This window comes from Myotis nattereri, assembly GCF_964212035.1.
Source record: "Myotis nattereri genome assembly, chromosome: 20".
Lineage (NCBI taxonomy): Eukaryota > Metazoa > Chordata > Mammalia > Chiroptera > Vespertilionidae > Myotis > Myotis nattereri.
In genome coordinates this window covers 4,186,668-4,205,434 of record NC_138096.1, presented here as the reverse complement: position 1 = coordinate 4,205,434, position 18,767 = coordinate 4,186,668, and the positions used below count along the sequence as shown (strand labels likewise).

The 18,767-nt window shown below is 56.1% G+C and overlaps 1 protein-coding gene across 1 annotated transcript; it reads right to left on the bottom strand.

Moving 5' to 3' along the window:
• Window positions 1-1,195: 1,195 nt before the first annotated feature.
• KCNK1 (potassium two pore domain channel subfamily K member 1) lies at window positions 1,196-17,043 on the bottom strand. Its single transcript, XM_081114566.1, has 3 exons — window positions 16,625-17,043; window positions 4,963-5,358; window positions 1,196-2,755 (listed from the first exon to the last, which is right to left on the bottom strand). The coding sequence occupies exons 1-3, from the start codon at window positions 16,977-16,979 to the stop codon at window positions 2,496-2,498; spliced, it is 1,011 nt and encodes a 336-aa protein (XP_080970692.1). The 5' UTR covers window positions 16,980-17,043; the 3' UTR covers window positions 1,196-2,495.
• Window positions 17,044-18,767: the final 1,724 nt, after the last annotated feature.

Sequence of the window (18,767 nt, the reverse complement as noted above, 5' to 3'; positions counted from 1 at the left end):
CATCGTCTGTGCCCGTGGGCCATGCATATCTGCACACAAGGTCCTTGGTTGATTACCTCCCACCCACTCCCTCACCTCACCCCCGCCCTCCCTCTGAGGTTCCCACTCTGTCCCCTGCCTCCATGGCTCTGCATCCACTCCGTCCATCAGTTTATTTTGTCCCTTAGATTCCACGTGTGAGTGCGATCAGGGGATACGTGTCTTTCTCTGACTGGCTTCTGTCACTCAGCATGATGCTCTCCAGCTCCCTCCTGCTGTCTCAGAGGGTAAGCGCTCCTTTTTCATGGCTGTATAATATTCCACGGTGTAACCGACCCACAGCTTTTCTATCCACTCGTCTACGAATGGGCACTCGGACTGTTTCCAGATCTTAGCTACTGTAATTGTGCTGCTGTGCACATAGGGGTGCATATATCCTTTGATTGGTGTTTCTAGTTTCTTGGGATATATTCCTAGAAGTGGGGTCACTGGGTCCAATGGCAGTTCCATATTTAATTTTTTGAGGAAACCCCACACTGTTTTCCATAGCACCAGCCCCAACTTTTACGGAAAACCAACGAAGTGCAGAAGAGTAACTGCTGTCCTGTTTCCGCCTGCACTTTGGTGTTGTGCTCCTGAAAGCCACTAGAGGGCGCACGAGCTAACGAACAGGCCTGCACCCCGAGCCCTGGCACCTCGGAGGGCTTTGTTGGCTCAGTTAAATTTAGGAGGAGGTACACGCTTCTATCTTAGTATCTGTTCTGCAAAAAAAAAAAAAAAAAAAAATACTGAACAAAGCGGAAACAAACTCAATCCTAAGACTGGGAAGGCACCGTTTCTCCATTGGACGTTCCTGGAGGCTCCCGGCACCCCGAGATCAGATGGGGTGGGGGGCCCAGGACATGGTCCTAGTCTAGGGGCTGTAGGGGGAGAGCATCCAGGGAGCACTGGCCTCAAGGAGGGCCCCGCCCTATGTCCAGCCCTCCTGCCCGCCGGGGACCCCGCCAGCCCCCACGGAGAGCCCGGAGCCTGGGGTGTGTGTGTGTGTGTGTGTGTGTGTGTGTGTGGGGACAGGAGACAGTCCCTGAATTGTTGCACTATTTCCGGCATCTCCTACCAACTCAAGAGCCGGGAAACATCTGAATCCTAATAACTGGGCAGAGTTTTCCAATGAGGAAGCAGCGGGAAAACCTTTTTATTTTATTTTATTAACGAGGTTCCTAGGAAACACCGTCCTACACTTTTGGGGAGTCAAGAGGTAATCTATGTTGCCCGGCCGGCGTGGCTCAGTGGTTAAGCATCGTGAACTATGAACCAGGAGGTCACGGTTCGATTCCCGGTCAGGACACATGCCCGGGTTGCGGGCTCGATCTCCAGTGTGGGGCTTGTAGGAGGCAGCCGATCTACGATTCTTTTTTTTTTTTTTAATTTAATTTTGTTTTATTGCTTAAAGTATTACAAAGAGTATTTCATATGTCTCCTTCCTCCTCCCCCCGCCCCGACCTTCCCCGGCCTCCCCTATCCCCCAGTGGATTCTTTCTCATCATAGATGTTTCTCTCTCTTCCTTCCTCTCTGAAATCAATAAAAATATATATATTTCTAAAAATGTAGAGTCTCCGATTCATTTGACAGGATGTCGCGTCACGTGGGGCCTCTGGGGTCACGTCCCGCGTGTTAGCGCCAGGGGACTGAGGGTCACGGCGCACTTTCGGAACCAACATCTCACCCGATTCACAGACCGCGTTCTCACGGCCGTTCACTTGCGGAGAAATGCTCGCCAGCAGCGCAGGCACCTGAGAGCACTATTTATTGCAAGAGGACGGACACGTTTATTGCAGCGGAATACGCCAGGCCTTCGCTCTCCCGTGGGTTCCCCCCCTTATCGTCCCGCAGCCGCGCTCGCTCGGGTCTTTAGTCCAAAGAGGAATCCAAAGACACGACAGCTACAATCCCGGGTGAGGAGGTCTGCTGAGAACCGCCGACCTGGGCCCCCCTGTCCACGGTATGAACGTATGTATACCCGGGATGTACACAGTTCATGGGCACCTATTCGTTATAAATAACAGGGTTATCTTAGGTTCTACAAAAATAATCATTTCGGGCGGGCGCATGCAAACCCATACACGTAAATTTATAAAACAAATCTCTAGGCTTCCCATTTGCTTTTCAGTATAAATGTTGCTATTGAGCCGTCCGCTAGATGATTTCGAGGCAAACCCCAACGTCCCCAATGAAAAGTAGAAAACCTGCTTCTACCCACAGCGGTCCTCACCCCAGTACACAGTCTGGATCATCGTGTTTCGGAGGAATGACAGGTACATACCCCGTGTCCTCAGATATCAGTCCTCGGGAGGCAAAAGCTTTCTGCGTCCCACTTTCTGTCTCGTTTCGAATATTACCGACGGCGGGTGCTTGTTACAATATCGTTTTGGCTTTTGTATTCTCCTAAGACGAACAAAGCGAAACCTCTCCCTGCCCCGCCCCACCCGGTGCGGGAGGAAGACCAGGCCCGCGCTCAGCGCTGTGGGGGGCCGTCGGCGTGGACGGGCGGCTCCGGGCCCACGAAGGGCTCGTCGGGCTTCTGGTCCTCCTTCCCACCGGCCGCCTGGTCCGTGATGGAGGAGAAGGACAGCTGGTCGTGCTCCATGATGTGCACCTGGTCCTCGTCCTTGTCCTTCTTGACGTAGAACATCTTGCGGAACTTCTTCAGCTCGTGCAGCTCGCAGAAGGTTTCCAGCACCACCAGCATGGCCACGAGGCCGAGCAGCAGGTAACCTGCGCGACAAAACCCGTGTCTCAGTGGGACCCGGTCACGGGCAGATCAAGCCAGGACCCCAGGTGAGTCCGTTCATGAATCCAGTCATCGCCACTGCTCCGATTTCGAGGCACCCCTGGAATCCCACGGCTCAAAGGGGGGGACCCAGCCCGGCCGGCGTGGCTCAGGGGTTGAGCCTTGACCTAGGAACCAGGAGGTCAGGGTTCGATTCCCGGTCAGGGCACAGGCCCGGGTTGCAGGCTCCATCCCCAGTGTGGGGCGTGCAGGAGGCAGCTGATCCATGATCCTCTCTCATCATTGATATCTCTCTCTCTCCCCCCCCCGCCCCTGTCCCTTCCACTCTGGAATCAATAAAAATATTTTTTTAAAAAATAAATAAAATAATAAAAATAATTATGGTCACTAGAGGAAATATGAAATCTCCTTGTAACTACTTGGTACATATTTACGGAACTTAGAAATGCTAACACACACGTGGCTGTGTCAGGTTAGGCCGACAAGCCGGGGCCAGGCAGGGCAGCTGCCTGTCGACGCGACGCCGTGGCCAGGGCTGGCTGGAGCCTGGCAACGTCCTTGATGAGGCCGAAAGGAAAAGCGCACGGACATTCCGATGCGACTCCACGGTTCCCTAAAACTGGGTTTCCCAGCTTCCCAGGGGATCGCATGGAATTTGTAAAAACTGCTTAAAAATGATGGGTCACTGGCCACCTGAAATGGATTGCCTATGTTCCACACATAACAGTCTGAAAACGGGTAGCACGGTCTCCGTTTCAAAGGAGAACCAGGTGGCCAATAAGATAAGCAACTGTTTTAAGATGTTTCTGGGCCCTGACCGGTTTGGCTCAGTGGATGGAGCGCCGGCCTGCGGACTGAAGGGTCCCAGGTTCAATTCCGGTCAAGGGCACGTACCTTGGTTGTGGGCACATCCCCAGTAGGGGGTGTGCAGGAGGCAGCTGATCGATGTTTCTAACTCTCTATCCCTCTCCCTTCCTTTCTGTAAAAAATTAATAATACATATATTTTTTAAAAAAAGATGTGTCTGGTACATTACAGAGCATGGCTGCCTGCACCCAGCTGCAATCCTGAGACTTGTTTGCAGAGAAACATTTTTCAATTAAAAGTTGGTTCTCAAGTACATTCTGTGGCACATTTTTACACGGTAATTTATAATGTCTATTATGAGTAAGAAATTGACCTGTCTTTTTCTTTTTTTTAATTATATTTTCATTGATTTCAGAGAGGAAGGGAGAGGGAGAGACAGAAACATCAATGATGAGAGAGAATCATCGATCCGCTGCCTCCTGCACGCCCCACACAGGGGATCGAGCCCGCAACCCGGGCCTGTGCCCTGACCAGGAATTGAACCCTGACCTCCTGGTTTATAGGTCGACGCTCAACCACTGAGCCACGTCGGCTGGGCCTTGATCTGTACGTATGTTTAAGGTGTTTGGGAAAAATAACTCTCAGAAATAATAAGATTTTTACATAAAGCCTTCTGGAAGGGAATCCGGATCCAATGAAACAGTGACAGCGAAATTGAAAATTTATCAGTGAGAGCCCAGCTGGCGAGGCTCCGTTGTTGAGCGTCGACCTATGAACCAGGAGGTCGCGGTTCTATTCCAGTCAGGGCACATGCCCGGGTTGCGGGCTCGATCCCCAGCAGGGAGCATGCAAGCAGCCAGCCCATGGTTCTCTCTCATCATTGATGTTTTTCTCTCTCCCTCCCTCTCCCTTCCTCTCTAAAATCAATAATATATATATCTCCCTGGCCGGCTTGGCTCAGTGGATAGAGCGTCAGCCTGCAGATTGAAGGGTCCCAGGTTCGATTCCGGCCAAGGGAACATGCCTGGGTTGCAGGCTTGATCCCCAGTGGGGGGCGTGCAGAAGGCAGCCGATCAATGGTTCTCTCTCATCATTGATGTTTCTATCTCTCTCTCCTTCTCCCTTCCTCTCTGAAATCAATAAAGAAATATATTTAATATATATATATATTTTTTAAAGAAATAATACAATTTTTACATAAAGCCTTCTGAAGGGGGAATCCCGATCCACTGAAACAGTGATGGATGGCGAACTGAAACTGTATCCACGAGAAAGCAACTGGGGCTTCTAGGAAGGGCTGCTCGTGGGTAGACCAGGTGGAGCGTGGCCCGGGGGCACCCCAGGGCCCGCGGGCACGGCGCCGGCGCCGGCACCCGGTACTCACAGGTGATGCCCAGCTTGTAGAGCTCCCGGAACTTCTGGTTGTAGCCCTCCCCCGGGACGTAGTCGCCCAGGCCGATGGTGCTCAGCGAGATGAAGCAGAAGTAAAAGGACTCCAGGAAGTTCCAGTCGTCCTCCAGCACCGAGAACACGGCGGCCGGGATGAAGAAGAAGCAGGACACGGTGGCCGCGCCCAGCAGCACGGCGTGGACCAGGGCCACCAGCTGCTTGGAGAAGCCCCAGCGCCGGTGCACGTAGAGCACGGGCCGGCGGGTCACGTGGATGGTCACGCGCTGCACCACGGCCGTCAGGAACAGCAGGGTGAAGGGGATGCCGATGATGGAGTAGATGATGCAGAAGGCCTTGCCGCCGTCCGACAGGGGCACCGTGTGGCCATAGCCTGCGGGAGACGGGCGGGGGGAGGAGCACACAGTTAGTCACGTAGGCATTTAAAATATGTTTTTATTGATTTCAGAGAGAGACAGAAACATCCACGAGGAGAGAGGATCATGGATCGGCCGCCTCCTGCACGCCCCACACTGGGGATCGAGCCCGCCACCCGGGCCTGTGCCCTTGACCGGGAATCGAACCGTGACCTCCTGGTTCACAGGTCGATGCTTAACCACTGAGCCACGCCGGCCGGGCTCAGAGCCTGTGGTAACAGGGAAGGAGAGGGAACCAGGACCAGCCGACCAGGCACAGCGGAAGGACAGTGCCGACTCGGTGAAGATGCGGACATCGGACAAGGGGAAGAAAATGAAGACAAAAGCTGCCCTGACTTCTTTTCCAATCATTTGTGCAATTATCTGGTCACATGGCACATCCAGAAACCATAACATCTTTCCCCTCCTGCCACTTCCAGAGGTTCTAAGATGCCACCGGTTCCACAAAACAAACATTAAACACACACAGTAGGGCCGGTGGTCCCAGCATGTGTAACATTAAACACACACACAGTAGGGCCGGTGGTCCCAACATGTATAACATTAAATACACACAGTAGGGCAGGTGGTCCCAGCATGTGTAACATTAAACACACACACAGCAGGGCCGGTGGTCCCAGCATGTATAACATTAAACACACACACAGCAGGGCCGGTGGTCCCAGCATGTATAACATTAAACACACATGCAGTAGAGCCAGTGGTCCCATCATGTATAACATTAAACACACACACAGTAGGGCCGGTGGTCCCAGCATGTGTAACACTAAACACACACGCAGTAGGGCCAGTGGTCCCAGCATGTGTAACATTAAACACACACACAGTAGGGCCGGTGGTCCCAGCATGTGTAACATTAAACACACACACAGCAGGGCCGGTGGTCCCAGCATGTGTAACATTAAACACACACACAGTAGGGCCGGTGGTCCCAGCATGTGTAACATTAAACACACACACAGTAGGGCCGGTGGTCCCAGCATGTGTAACATTAAACACACACACAGTAGGGCCGGTGGTCCCAGCATGTGTAACATTAAACACACGCAGTAGGGCCGGTGGTCCCAGCATGTGTAACATTAAACACACAGGCAGTAGGGCCGGCGGTCCCAGCATGTGTAACATTAAACACACACGCAGTAGGGCCGGCGGTCCCAGCATGTGTAATATTAAACACACACGCAGTAGGGCCGGTGGTCCCAGCATGTGTAACATTAAACACACACACAGTAGGGCCGGTGGTCCCAGCATGTGTAACATTAAACACACACACAGTAGGGCCGGTGGTCCCAGCATGTGTAACATTAAACACACACACAGTAGGGCAGGTGGTCCCAGCATGTGTAACATTAAACGCACGCAGTAGGGCCGGTGGTCCCAGCCTGTGGGGGCTTTACTTCCCACCAGGCCCAAGTCCCTGCCAGTTCCAGGCGGTCCACGCGGCAGCCAGAGGGAACCCCGCAGGGCGTGGGGCTCAGCGGACGGTTAAAACCTCACCGGCACTTCGCCCTGAAAGACTAACATGTCTGAACAAGTCCGTTCAGGAAAAGGCCAGCAAAAGGCATATTTTCCCAAAATTGGATTCTGCAAAAAAAAAAACAAAAAAAACCGATCTCACGTCTGGGATTGTCATTGAAAATGGGCTTCAAATCAGATTCCTAAGATCTATAACCTGCTTAGGAAGACAGGCCTCTGAAAACCTCGTGCTTCCGACCCCCCAATTCTCTGCTTCGTTCTGGCTCTTTGCAGGTCCACGTGGCAGGCCCATCTGTGCCCAGAAAACACGCGGTTACGCACGCACCACGGGGCGCCAGGAGTCCACTGAAATCGTGTGCAACTTGCACATCTAAATTCACGTGCCTTTTCCCGTGAGATTCCAGGGCTGAGACTCCCAGGAGGTTGAGAACCGTGGCTCTGAGCGGGGGTTCCTCACTGTTGTTGTTTTTTAAAATATATTTTTATTGATTTCAGCGAGGGAGAGAGAGAGAAACATCAGTGATGAGAGAGAATCCTGGATCGCCTGCCTCCTGCACGCCCCACCCTGGGGATCGAGCCTGCAACCCGGGCAGGTGCCCTTGACCGGGAATCGAACCATGACCTGACCTCCTGGTTCACAGGTCGATGCTCAACCCCTGAGCCCTGCCAGCTGGGCTGAGTGTAGCTTCCTGAATCCATCTGCTCCTGGCACTGCCAGCTGCCCCTGGAACCCTGCCTGCAGTTCCACGGGTTAGCGAGGGCAGTGGGCCTGGTGCAGGGCTCAGAGAGCAAGTACAGGAGGGGTGGAAGCGAGCCCGACAGACCATGTGAGAGGGATGCGTAAAGCCGTCCATGTAGCAGACGGGGCGGCTCAGGGCCAGGGCGCACGCCTGCCACGGAGGAAGGATGCTCTCATGGTCAGACATACGTGGAAGCAAAATGAAGGTGGACGTGTTTTTTTGTTGTTGTTAATTTTCCCATTGATTTTTAGAGAGAGTGGAAGGGGAAGGGAGAGACAGAGAGAGAGAAATATCGATGTGAGAGAGACACATCCATTGGTTGCCTCCTGCACGCACCCCGACCAGGACCGGGGCCGGAGAGGAGCCTGCAACCGAGGTATGTGCCCTTGACCGGAATCGAACCCGGGGCCCTTCATTCTGCAGGCCGATGGTCCATCCACTGGGCCAAACCAGCCAGAGCAAAGGTTATGTTTTATTTGCCTAATCAGGGAGTGGAATTATTTGTTTTGTGGGCAACTATTACCCATAATAGTAAGGACAGATAGACAGCAGCAGGGAACGCGGAAGAGCCAGACTGACTCCACCAAAGAAGCCACAGGCCCCGTCCACAGCTGAGCAGGAGGCTGAGGACGGGAGGCCGAGCTTCATTTATCCCAGGTGGCCAGGAGCCCCAGTGACTCACGGCATCCGATACACCCCCAGGGCAGCAGGGAGAATGCACCTGTCACCCGTGTGGACACACGCCCACGGAGCAAAACGCGGGGAGGACAGCTGGGTGGCGGAGTCTGGCGAATCCCTCCCGCTCTGAAAATAGTGCTCTCTGGCATCACACCCTTTCCCGCTCCAGGCTCAGCTCCGTCCCGGAGCCCGGGATGCAGAGTTCGGTTGGTTATTCATCTCGTCTGCTCCTCCTCCCCAGCTGGGCCCCGTGCCCCCACCTGTGCCAGGGGCTGTGCAGCCAGGAGATGGCCGCCCACACTGGGCCGCCATCTGTCAGCACCTCACAGAGCTCCGCAGGGCCCCGGGCCCATCTGCCGTCGGGAGAGGCATTCTCACTTCTGCAGAATTCCCGGAGCCGGTCATTTCTTTTTCCTTTTCTTTTAAAAATATATTTTTGTTGATTTCAGAGAGGAAGAGAGAGGGAGAGGGAGATAGAAACATCCATGATGAGAGAGAATCATGGATCGGCTGCCCCCGGCACGCCCCCTACAGGGGATGGAGCCCACAACCCGGGCATGTGCCCTGACGGGGAATCGAACCGTGACCTCCTGGTTCAAAGGTCAGTGCTCAACCACTGAGCCACGCCAGCCGGGCTTAAAATGCTGGTTTTTTAAAAACATACTTTTACTGTTTCATGCCTGTCCGAAGGATGCCAATGACAAGTCCTTCCAGGATAGGGTCGATTTCTAAGGGTCACACATAACCACCTTGGTAACTGCCCCCCCTCATCCTCATTCCCCCGCTTCCCACAGACCTCACTGCCATGTCCATGTGAGTCACGCATTCGTCATCAATACAGTTTTCATGGAAATGACCAGCACAATCCTACCCAAGGGGCCAGTAACTCGCCTGCCCCTGGTGAGGGCCAAGGAGGAAGCGCTGATAACGAGCTACAGGCGGACGAGGCCTGAAAACATTTCTGAGAACAGAGCGCACGACCTCCTCGCTCATCCCTTTCAAGGCCAGGGCCGGGTCGGAGGGGAGAGGCTCCCGAAAACGAAGTTCTGAGAGCTGCCCTGCGACGGAAGCCGACGAGGAAGACAGGCCGGGGCCACAGAGGGCAGAGGTGGGGGTCAGGGTCAGACTCTGGCTCCTGAGAAGGGACAGGGAGCCAGGAACATCGGCACGTGGCCGCAGCCTCCAGGGTGGACGTGTGGCCAGCAGCGGCGCCCGGTTCCGTGCAGGACTAAGAAGTGGTGCCGAGCCCGGCCGGCCGGCGTGGCTCAGCAACGACCTAGGAACCAGGAGGTCACGGTTCGATTCCCGGTCAGGGCACAGGCCCGGGTTGCGGGCTCGATCCCCAGTGTGGGGCGTGCAGGAGGCAGCCGATCCATGATTCTCTCTCATCATGGATGTTCCTCTCTCTCCCCCACTCTCCCTTCCTCTCTCAAACCAATCTTAAAAAACAGGTCAGAGAAGAGCAATCCCGGGCGCCCTTCCGCAGAAAAGAAAATTCGAGAGGAAACAGAAGCCAGCCAGCTCTCCTTCACCCGAGCCCAAGGCACGGAGACATTTTCTCCGGCCGAGACACCGGGTTTGTTTCTAACACCTGCCTTGCATCTCAAGACAAAAGCTTCAAGCCACAGTGCGGCCCCTCAGGAGCGAGGCTGAGGTTCAGATTTTGGGGCGTCAACGCCTGTTCAACAGCGCAAACAGGATGTGGGGAAGGGCCCTGCTACTGAGAACTTCTCTCAATCAGTTCAAGCCCTGGCCGGTTTGGCTCAGTGGATAGAGCGTCGGCCTGCGGACTGAAGGGTCCCGGGTTCGATTCCGGTCAAGGGCATGTACCTTGGTTGTGGACACATCCCCCAGTGGGGGGTGTGCAGGAGGCAGCTGATGGATATTTCTCTCTCATGGATGTTTCTAACTCTCTCTTCCTCTCCCTGACACACGAACGCACGACAGGGACCATCTGGAATCACTGAGAATTGGGGGTGCAGGACCCAGCTCCTAGAGCCCCCCTCTCTGTCCTGAAAGCTGGGGTCTGGCCAACCCGCTCCGGTGAGAGGAGGTGGAGGAGCACAGGGCTGGGGCTTGGGCCATCTCCCATCTATGTTCCTGCCACAGACATACACACACATTCCTGGTACAGGGACACCGTGGCCGCTCAGGGTTCACGCTGTGACATGGTGGGTGTGTCGCCCGGGGCTACCTCCCTGACCCCCCCCCCGGTGCCCCAGGGCCCGGGTGTTCCCATGGATGTCCACCCCCACTCAGCCTGAGGGTCCCCCGCCCCATCTCCGGACTCTCTGCCCGTCCTGATGGTCCCCCGGGCAGTCGCTCTGCCTCGGGACAGGACACCTTGTCCTCGGTGACGGCAAACACCTCCGCCCGGCCGGCGTGGCTCAGTGGTGAGCGTCGACCTGGGAACCAGGAGGTCACGGTTCGATTCCCGGTCAGGGCACAGGCCCGGGTTGCGGGCTCCATCCCCAGTGAGGGGCGTGCAGGAGGCAGGCGGTCCATGGCTCTCTCTCCTCATGGATGTTTCTATCCCTGTGCCTCTCCTTTCCTCTCTGAAACCAATGAGAATATATTAAAACAAAAAACAAGCCCTCAGTGCCACGTGGCCCAGGCCCAGCCGTCCCTCTCTGAGGCCGGGCTGTTGTCCCAGGGCAGGGTCAGGAGCCGACAGTGGCTCCCGGCCGCCCACAGAGTCAAGTGCAAACAGTACTTGCCCCACCGAGGCCTCTGCCCTCGCCCTTAGGCCTCCTGTGGCCACTTGCCAGCCAGCAGGTGGCCCTGGGCCCTGGGCGGCTGCCACCCTCACGACCTCACGACCTCTCGCAGGCCGGGCTCCGCCCTCTTCCGGGAACCTGGGCTGTACGTGTACGTCCTCCTCTGTCACCCACCAAACCGACCGGGTTTCTTTTTTTAATTAATTGTTTAAATATATTCTTATTGATTTCAGAGAGGAAGGAAAGGGAGAGATAGACACATCCATGATGAGAGAATCATGGATCGGCTGCCTCCTGCACGCCCCCTACTGGGGATCGAGCCTGCAACCGAGGTACGTGCCCTTGACGGGAATCGAACCGGCAACCCTTCGGTCCGAGGCCTGGCGCTCTAACCATTGAGCACGCCGGCCGGGCTGCTGGTTCCATTTTTAAGCAGAAGATACATTGCGGAGGCAGGAGTGCGAGGTGGGTGTGGGGACGACAGATTGCTGTCCACCGGGTCCTCCTGTGACAGCGCAGGGCTCCCCTGCCCCCGCCTGCCAGGGTGCCGGTGCGGCTGTGGTGGCCCGCGTCACAGCTGGGGGACCCGCGGGCGTGATGGGGCTGCCCCTGGTCTGAACTCCTCAGTGGGGCGGTCGGACACAGAGCAGCTGGGCACAGCCTCTGCGGCTCCGACAACGAACTGAATCCACCGGGCCCGGGTCTTTAAATAATTGAGTGCCCTTGGCAACCGGTGTCCAAATGCGTAAAGAATTTCAGTTACGAGAATGTCTTAACCTTTTCATTCTAGTCTCAGACATTCACGGTCCCCCCCCATTATTCACAGCCTGGGACGACATAAAAAATACAGCAGCTGAGCCCTAGCCAGTGTGGCTCAGTGGATAGAGCGTCAGCCTGCAGACTGAAGGACTCAGGTCAAGGGCACATGCCCGGGGTGTGGGCTCGATCCCCAGTAGGGGGCATGCAGGAGGCAGCCGATCCCTGATTCTCTCTCATCACGGATGTTTCTTTTCTCTTTTCTTTTTTTAAATATATTTTATTGATTTTTTACAGAGAGGAAGGGAGAGGGATAGAGAGTTAGAAACATCGATCAGCTGCCTGCTGCACACTCCCTGCTGGGTATGTGCCCGCAACCAAGGTACATGCCCTTGGCCGGAGTCGAACCTGGGACCCCTAAGACTGCAGACCGACGCTCTATCCACTGAGCCACACCAGTTAGGGCCATCACGGATGTTTCCATCTCTCCCTCTCCCTTCCTCTCTGAAATCAATAAGGATCTATTTTTTAAGGAAACCCAGCGTTTGAGAAGAGGACGCTCAGGTCACCGGGACAGCAGGGAGCCACCGTGCTGAGGTGGCAGTCTGCGGTGACTCATGGTAACTCAGCAAACTTCACACAGAGGGAGGACTATCATTCGGGGTGCCCCCAGGGTCACCGGGTACCTTTCCCATCTGTTACAAACTGGGTGCTTCTTTGAAGCTAACAGAGTCCTACAATGCTGAGGTGTCTTGTTGGGGGGGAAAAACGATTTTAAAAAATATATATTTTATTGATTTTTTTACAGAGAGGAAGGAAGAGGGAGAGAGAGTTAGAAACATCGATGAGAGAGAAACATCCATCAGCCGCCTCCTGCACACTCCCTACTGGGGATGTGCCCGCAACCAAGGTACATGCCCTTGACCAGAATCGAACCTAGGACCCTTGAGTCCGCAGGCCGACGCTCTATCCACTGAGCCACACCGGTCAGGACAACGATGCTTTCTTATTTCCTTCCTAGAACTAGAGAAGAGCGAGGCGGCCTGAGGCGACCGGCCCGTCTCCTTGACTCCCTTTGCTGTGGATCGTTCCTCCTTAGCAATTCTCCCCAGGTAACCCCTGTGCGTTTCATGTTGTCACCGCGTGGACTGTCCCTCCTTCCCCCCTCCCAGACGGATGGACACACAGACAGGCAGACCAGAGCCCCACGTGGGAGAGCAGCCCCCGGTGAACCCAATGCTCCGTAAACCTCGCTTAGAACCATCCACCTGAGCCCCGGGGGCCGATGCACACGGTCAGGATCTGATCTGGATCGAGGAGACAGTCGCCAGGTACAAACCACTGAGCAGCCCGGCCGGTGTGGCTCAGGGGTTGAGCGTCGACCTATGAACCAGGAGGTCACGGTGTGATTCCCGGTCGGGGCACAGGCCCGGGTTGCGGGCTCCATCCCCGATGATGCAGGAGGCAGCCGATCCATGAGCCTCTCTCATCACGGATGTTCCTATCTCTCCCTCCTCCTCCCTTCTTCTCTGAAATCAATAAAATATATATTTTAAAAATAAATAAATGCCATCGTCCATGTCTGACGCAATCCAAGCAATCTTTTCCTGTAAGAATTGCCTCCGTTTCACAGACCAAAAAAGGGAAAGACACAGTAGAAACTAACAGATAAGCCCTCTGAGGGTCTGATTCCTGCTCAGGGAGAGAATGACCCCGTCTTTTCAGATGGGGTCCCTCTCTGCACCCCCAACACCCCCCATGACCCCTTTTCAACCTGGCCTTGTGTCAGGGCAAAACCCTTCCACCAACTCTGAGGACAACACCCAGAATGAACAAGAGAAGTCAGAGCACAACCTGAACCCAGGAGATCGAAGCTCGGAGGAAGGCAAGGTACCCCCAAAGTCGCCTGCTTTTGAATGGAGACCACGGCCCAGGCAACGGAGAAATTGCAGGCGCCGGTACCGCATGGACGTGGCTGCCATCGGTATCGGATGACGTCCCTTCAGAATCAGCTCTAGCCCTGCGCCCTCCGACTATGCCCGACACCTGACACCCCACTGTTACGGGTCCAAACACTGAACACCGGCATTTTCCCATTTTCCCGTGCGCCAACCCCACCGTCCGCAAAACCACCTGACCTCGGAGGCACCCATTCCCCCCCGCCAGGTGACTGGACAAGCAAAGCTGGTATTCTTGGCCAGGCGTATAGTTATGGCACAAAAGCAAATGCTTGCTTTCTTTCAAGCCACAGTCGTTTATAACAGTAACAGGAGCTCCTAGGTGCCAACCCCAGACTTCCTCCAGGTAGGCCAGGAAGACTGGACTCAGTTCCTTCCCAGAAAGGACATTGGCACTTTCTGGGGTGAGAAGCTGCTGGCCTAGTGCACCCACGGGCCTCGGAGACCAGAGGACCCCCGAGAACAGCACCTAGGGGTGCCCACTGCTTCTGTTCTGGGCAAGACACGGGCTGGCCATGCTGATGGGCTGGGTGACAATTATCTCAGTGACTATCCATCAACAAAGCGCTCTCTCTCTCTCTCTCTCTCTCTCTCTCTCTCTCTCTCTCTCTTTCTCTCTCTCTCACACACACACCTACAGCATGTCTAATATCTACCCAACTTGTCTGGAACTTTTTCGGATAACATCTTCCTAGACATGAGGTACGCTAGCTTTACCCGAAAAACCGGCTCATCCTCTGCCACAAAACACGTGTTTTGACACCATCCCAAACTTCAGATGCGTCATGAGCAGGTCAGTACCAGACCAGCAGAAAAACATCCTGGGTGTAGGATAGATTCTAAATTCTGTTAGCATTCTCCTTACCTGAGCAAATCCAGCTCTGTCCTATCCATGAAAAAAAAATCCATTGATTTTGCTAATTTTACAAACCCTAAGAGGCCCCATTTCCCCCTAGTTTATCCTTAAGTGCTCCTGGCACTGATTTCCTAAATGAGCTCCTGTTTTGCATGAATAACAGGCTTTTTCAGGAACTACAATGCAATCGGAATACCAATAGTCAGAGGTCCACTCCCCTGGCCAGTCTGGCTCAGTGGATAGATCCTCAGCCCGCGGACTGAAGGGTCCCGCATTCGATTCCCGTCAAGGGCACCTGCCGGGGGTTGCTGGCTCTGGCTCGATCCTCAATGTGGGGCGTGTGCAGGAGGCAGCTGATCCATGATTCGCTCTCACCACGGATCTTTCTGTCGCTCTCTCCCTTTCCCTTCCTCTCTGAAGCCAATTAAAACACATTTTTAAAAAATTCACACATAAAAACCAAGACTTCTTGTTTACTTTGGGGTAAATGCACTTCCATTTTAGTCATTCACCCCAGACTTCGGAATCCTTGTCTTACAGAATCCTAGCCGACAGTGTACGAGCAGTTATTCCCAAATCATTACCCAAATACTGGATGTAGCCCAGGGATTTCAAAACAAACCAACCCTGGCAGGTGGGAAGGGTGGGGGTGTGTGGTGAAGGCAGAGTTGAAGTAACAAAACAGATTCACCTGCCAAGGAGAGGGGATGGGGTGCAAAGGACTCCTGGCAGGGGAACCACAAGGCCCGATTCGGGGGCCACACTGGCCGCTGGGAAGTGTGTGACCTTGTGCAAGTCAGGATGATTGTTCAAAAGATCAGACTGTGCCCGGCCAGTGTGGCTCAGTGGTTGAGCATGGACTAATGATCCAGGAGGTCACGGTCCAATTTCCCGTTAGGGCACATGCCCTGGGTGGTGGGCTTGATCCCCAGGTGGGAACGAACAAGAGACAGCCCATCAATGCTTCTCTCTCATCATCGATGTTTTTATCTCCCTCTCTCCTCCTCCCTTCCTCTCTCTGAGAGCCATAAAAACATATTTTAAAAACAAATAACAAAACACAAAAGGCCAGATGCACGGAGAGCTCTCTAAGACACACTCCAGGCGCACCTCCGGGCAGGTGTATGTGCCTGGCTCAGCCGCTGGGGAAACCCAGCCTCCATTCATCGAGACCAGCCCAGCAGCGCTGGCTGCCCCGGGGCGCAGGGCGGCCTCGGTCACCGGGGGCGTGGGGCGCTCCTCCACTCGGCCCGCCCTGCTGGGTGAGTCCTGCGAGGGAGGCAAGTGCGCCTGGAAGTTTCAGGCTGGCTTCCCATCCCCAAAGTTGAAATACTGCTGAATCAGGGCGGCCCCATTTTGCCAGATCCGTGGCATTCCCTCACCCCTCCTCCTCCTCCTCCTCCTCCTCCTCCTCCTCTGAAAAAAACCAAAAAAACCAAAAAACACCAAACCAACAAAACCGGATCGGCCTGCATGCCGAGGTCGCCCCAGGAGCTGTGTGATGTCACTCGGTCCCCTAGCTGCCCCCCTCCCCCCCAGGTAGACAGGAGCCCACAAGCCTATGCATCACCCAGGGAACGGCGCCCGCGGGAAGGTGACCCTGCCACGCGTGATCCTGCGAGTCTGCGGCCTGTGCGCGCGCGGGATGGGTCCCGGGGAAGGTGCGCGCCCTGGGACCTCGGAGTTTCCCCGCAGCCGGGGGCCCAGGCCAGGACGGTGTGGGTCCCATCCAACCAGACGCCTTGGGGGTCGGGAACCCAGAAAAAAAAGACGTCGCCCATGAAAGCCCCTGGAGCCACCCAGGCCGAAGGCTTTAGGGTCCACTTCCCAAGAGTTACCGGCGGCAAACCCAGGCCACTCACTGAGGCCACCTCCCCAGCTTCCGGCCCCACGAGCCCGGCCGGGGCCAGTCTCCCAGCGAGGGGAGGTGGCCGGTGGCCGGGTGGCCGGGGTGGGGGTGGGCGCATCGGAGAGGCGGGGGGGCGCGCGGGGGAGGGGGGCGCGCGCCAGGGGGCCGGGCGGCCGGGGCCTGGGGCTCCTACCGGTGGTGGAGAGCACGGTGCTGGCGAAGAAGAGCGCGGAGGTGAAGTCCCAGTTCCAGCTGCCCGAGGCGTTGCCCAGCGCCGACACGCCGTAGTTGCTGGCCTCCAGCACGCGGCCCAGGAAGCGCTCGAGCTGCGCCTCCGACAGGCACTCGTGCTGCTCCAGGAAGCGCCGCTTGAGCTTGCGCAGCTCCTGGCGCAGCAGGTCCTCGTACGGCAGCTCCACGGACGAGAAGACCACGGCGCCGAAGACCAGGTAGAGCAGGTAGCCGAGCACCAGCAGGCCGAAGCACCAGGCCGAGCGGTGCCGCTCCACCAGGCGCCCGCACGAGCTGCCCGCCAGGGACTGCAGCATCTTCCCGCGCCGGGCCCCGCCGAGCCGGCCGCCCGCCCGCACCCGGCGATCGGCTCCCCGCGCCGCCCGCCCCGCCCCGAGCCCGCCCCGGTCCCCGCCCCCCGCGCCCGCCCTGCGCTCCCGCGGCCCCGCGCCCCCTCCTCCCCGGCGCGCACCTCCCGTCCCCCGCGCCGCCCGGCGCTCCGCTCCCGCCCCGCCCGCAGCGGCCAGCCCGCGCCCCGATTGGCTGCTCCCGGGGTTTTCTCCCCTCTTTCCTGCTTCCTCGGGGCGCCAAGTGGCGGGGAGGTGGCGCTGACGTGGAGCCGGCGCAGGTAACCCGAGCGCCCCGGGCACCGCGCGCGCACTTGGCCCGAGCGCCAGGCTGGGCGGGGGCGGCACCTCCGGCTGCACTGGGTTCAGAGGGAGAACCGGTTTGGCCCCTGGCGGGCGGTGAGAGCATGCGCGTGTGGATGAGTGAGTGAGTGAGTGTGCACGCGTGTGTGAGGGTGTGTGTCTGTGAGGGTGTGTGCACGTGCATGTCTGACAGTGTGTCCGTGTGTGCATCTGTGAGATTGTGTCTGCGTGCACACCCGTGTGTGTGCATGAGCGTGTGTGTCTGTGAGTGTGCTCACATGTGGGCATGTGCGCGCGTGTGTGCACTCATACGTGTGGGTGTGTGCGCGTACGTGTGCACATGGGGGTGTGCATGCACGTGCGTAAAGGTATGTGTGTCTGTGAGTGTACACGTGCATGTGTGAGCATCTGCAAGAGCATCTTGGTGCGTGCATGTGAGAGTGTTTGCGCACGTGTCTGTGAGTGTGCGTATCTTTGTGGACTCGAATAGAGTGTGTGTCTGTGCCTGTGCTGTGGGCTATGCCCCGCTGTCCAGGCCCCGGTGACCCAACAGTGAGCCTTGGGGTCCCCATCATGGTGGGCCCAGCCCCAGGCACCTCTGATTCCTACTAGAAGCTTCCACCCCCCTTCCCACCTCCACAAGAGGCACCGATAGCCCAGGAGAGCGTGGAAATGTCCCATGACAGAGCTCTCTCTCTTTAACACATGAAGAGTGACAAGGTGCCCAGAGGGACGGAGTTTGCCAAGGGGTGTTTCTTGTGAAGGGAGGAGGGCCAGCCAGCCGCCCCATGGTGGTGAGGATTGGTGTGCCTTTCCTGGAAAGGCGATTGCACATGTGGCAGAGTTTGTGTACCCTGCCTCCATGGGGCGCCTAAGAAAAGGGAATCAGAGAGGCAGAGGCCGAGATTTATAGACAAGACTTCATAAACAATATGTATGCATATTACACATATAAAACATATGTACACACACACACATATGTGAGATCATGAAGAATCAGGAAAAATCAAATGTTCCAAAATAGCCTAGCCGGTTTGGCTCAGTGGATAGAGCGCCGGCCTGCGGACTGAAGGGTCCCGGGTTCGATTCCGGTCAAGGGCACATGCCCGGGTTGTGGGCTTGATCCCCAAGAGGGCGTGCAAGAGGCAGCCGATCAATGACTCTCATCATTGATGCTTTGATCTCTCTCTCCCTCTCCCTTCCTCTCCGGAATCAATATAAAGGGATGGGCTTCCAGAACCCGTCCCTCATCAGCCGGTCCCCAGTGAAAGGCATTGCCTGGGGGCCAGGTTGACCACAGCTGCGACCATCCAGCCCTGAGTTTCAGCTACACCTGCATCCCAGCTCCTCTGTACCCCAGTTCCCCTTGAAGCCCCGAGACCAGAAGACGGAGAAATACCGGCTTATTCAGCATCGAAGATCTTTATTAACGTACCTTTCCTAGTTGAATATAAA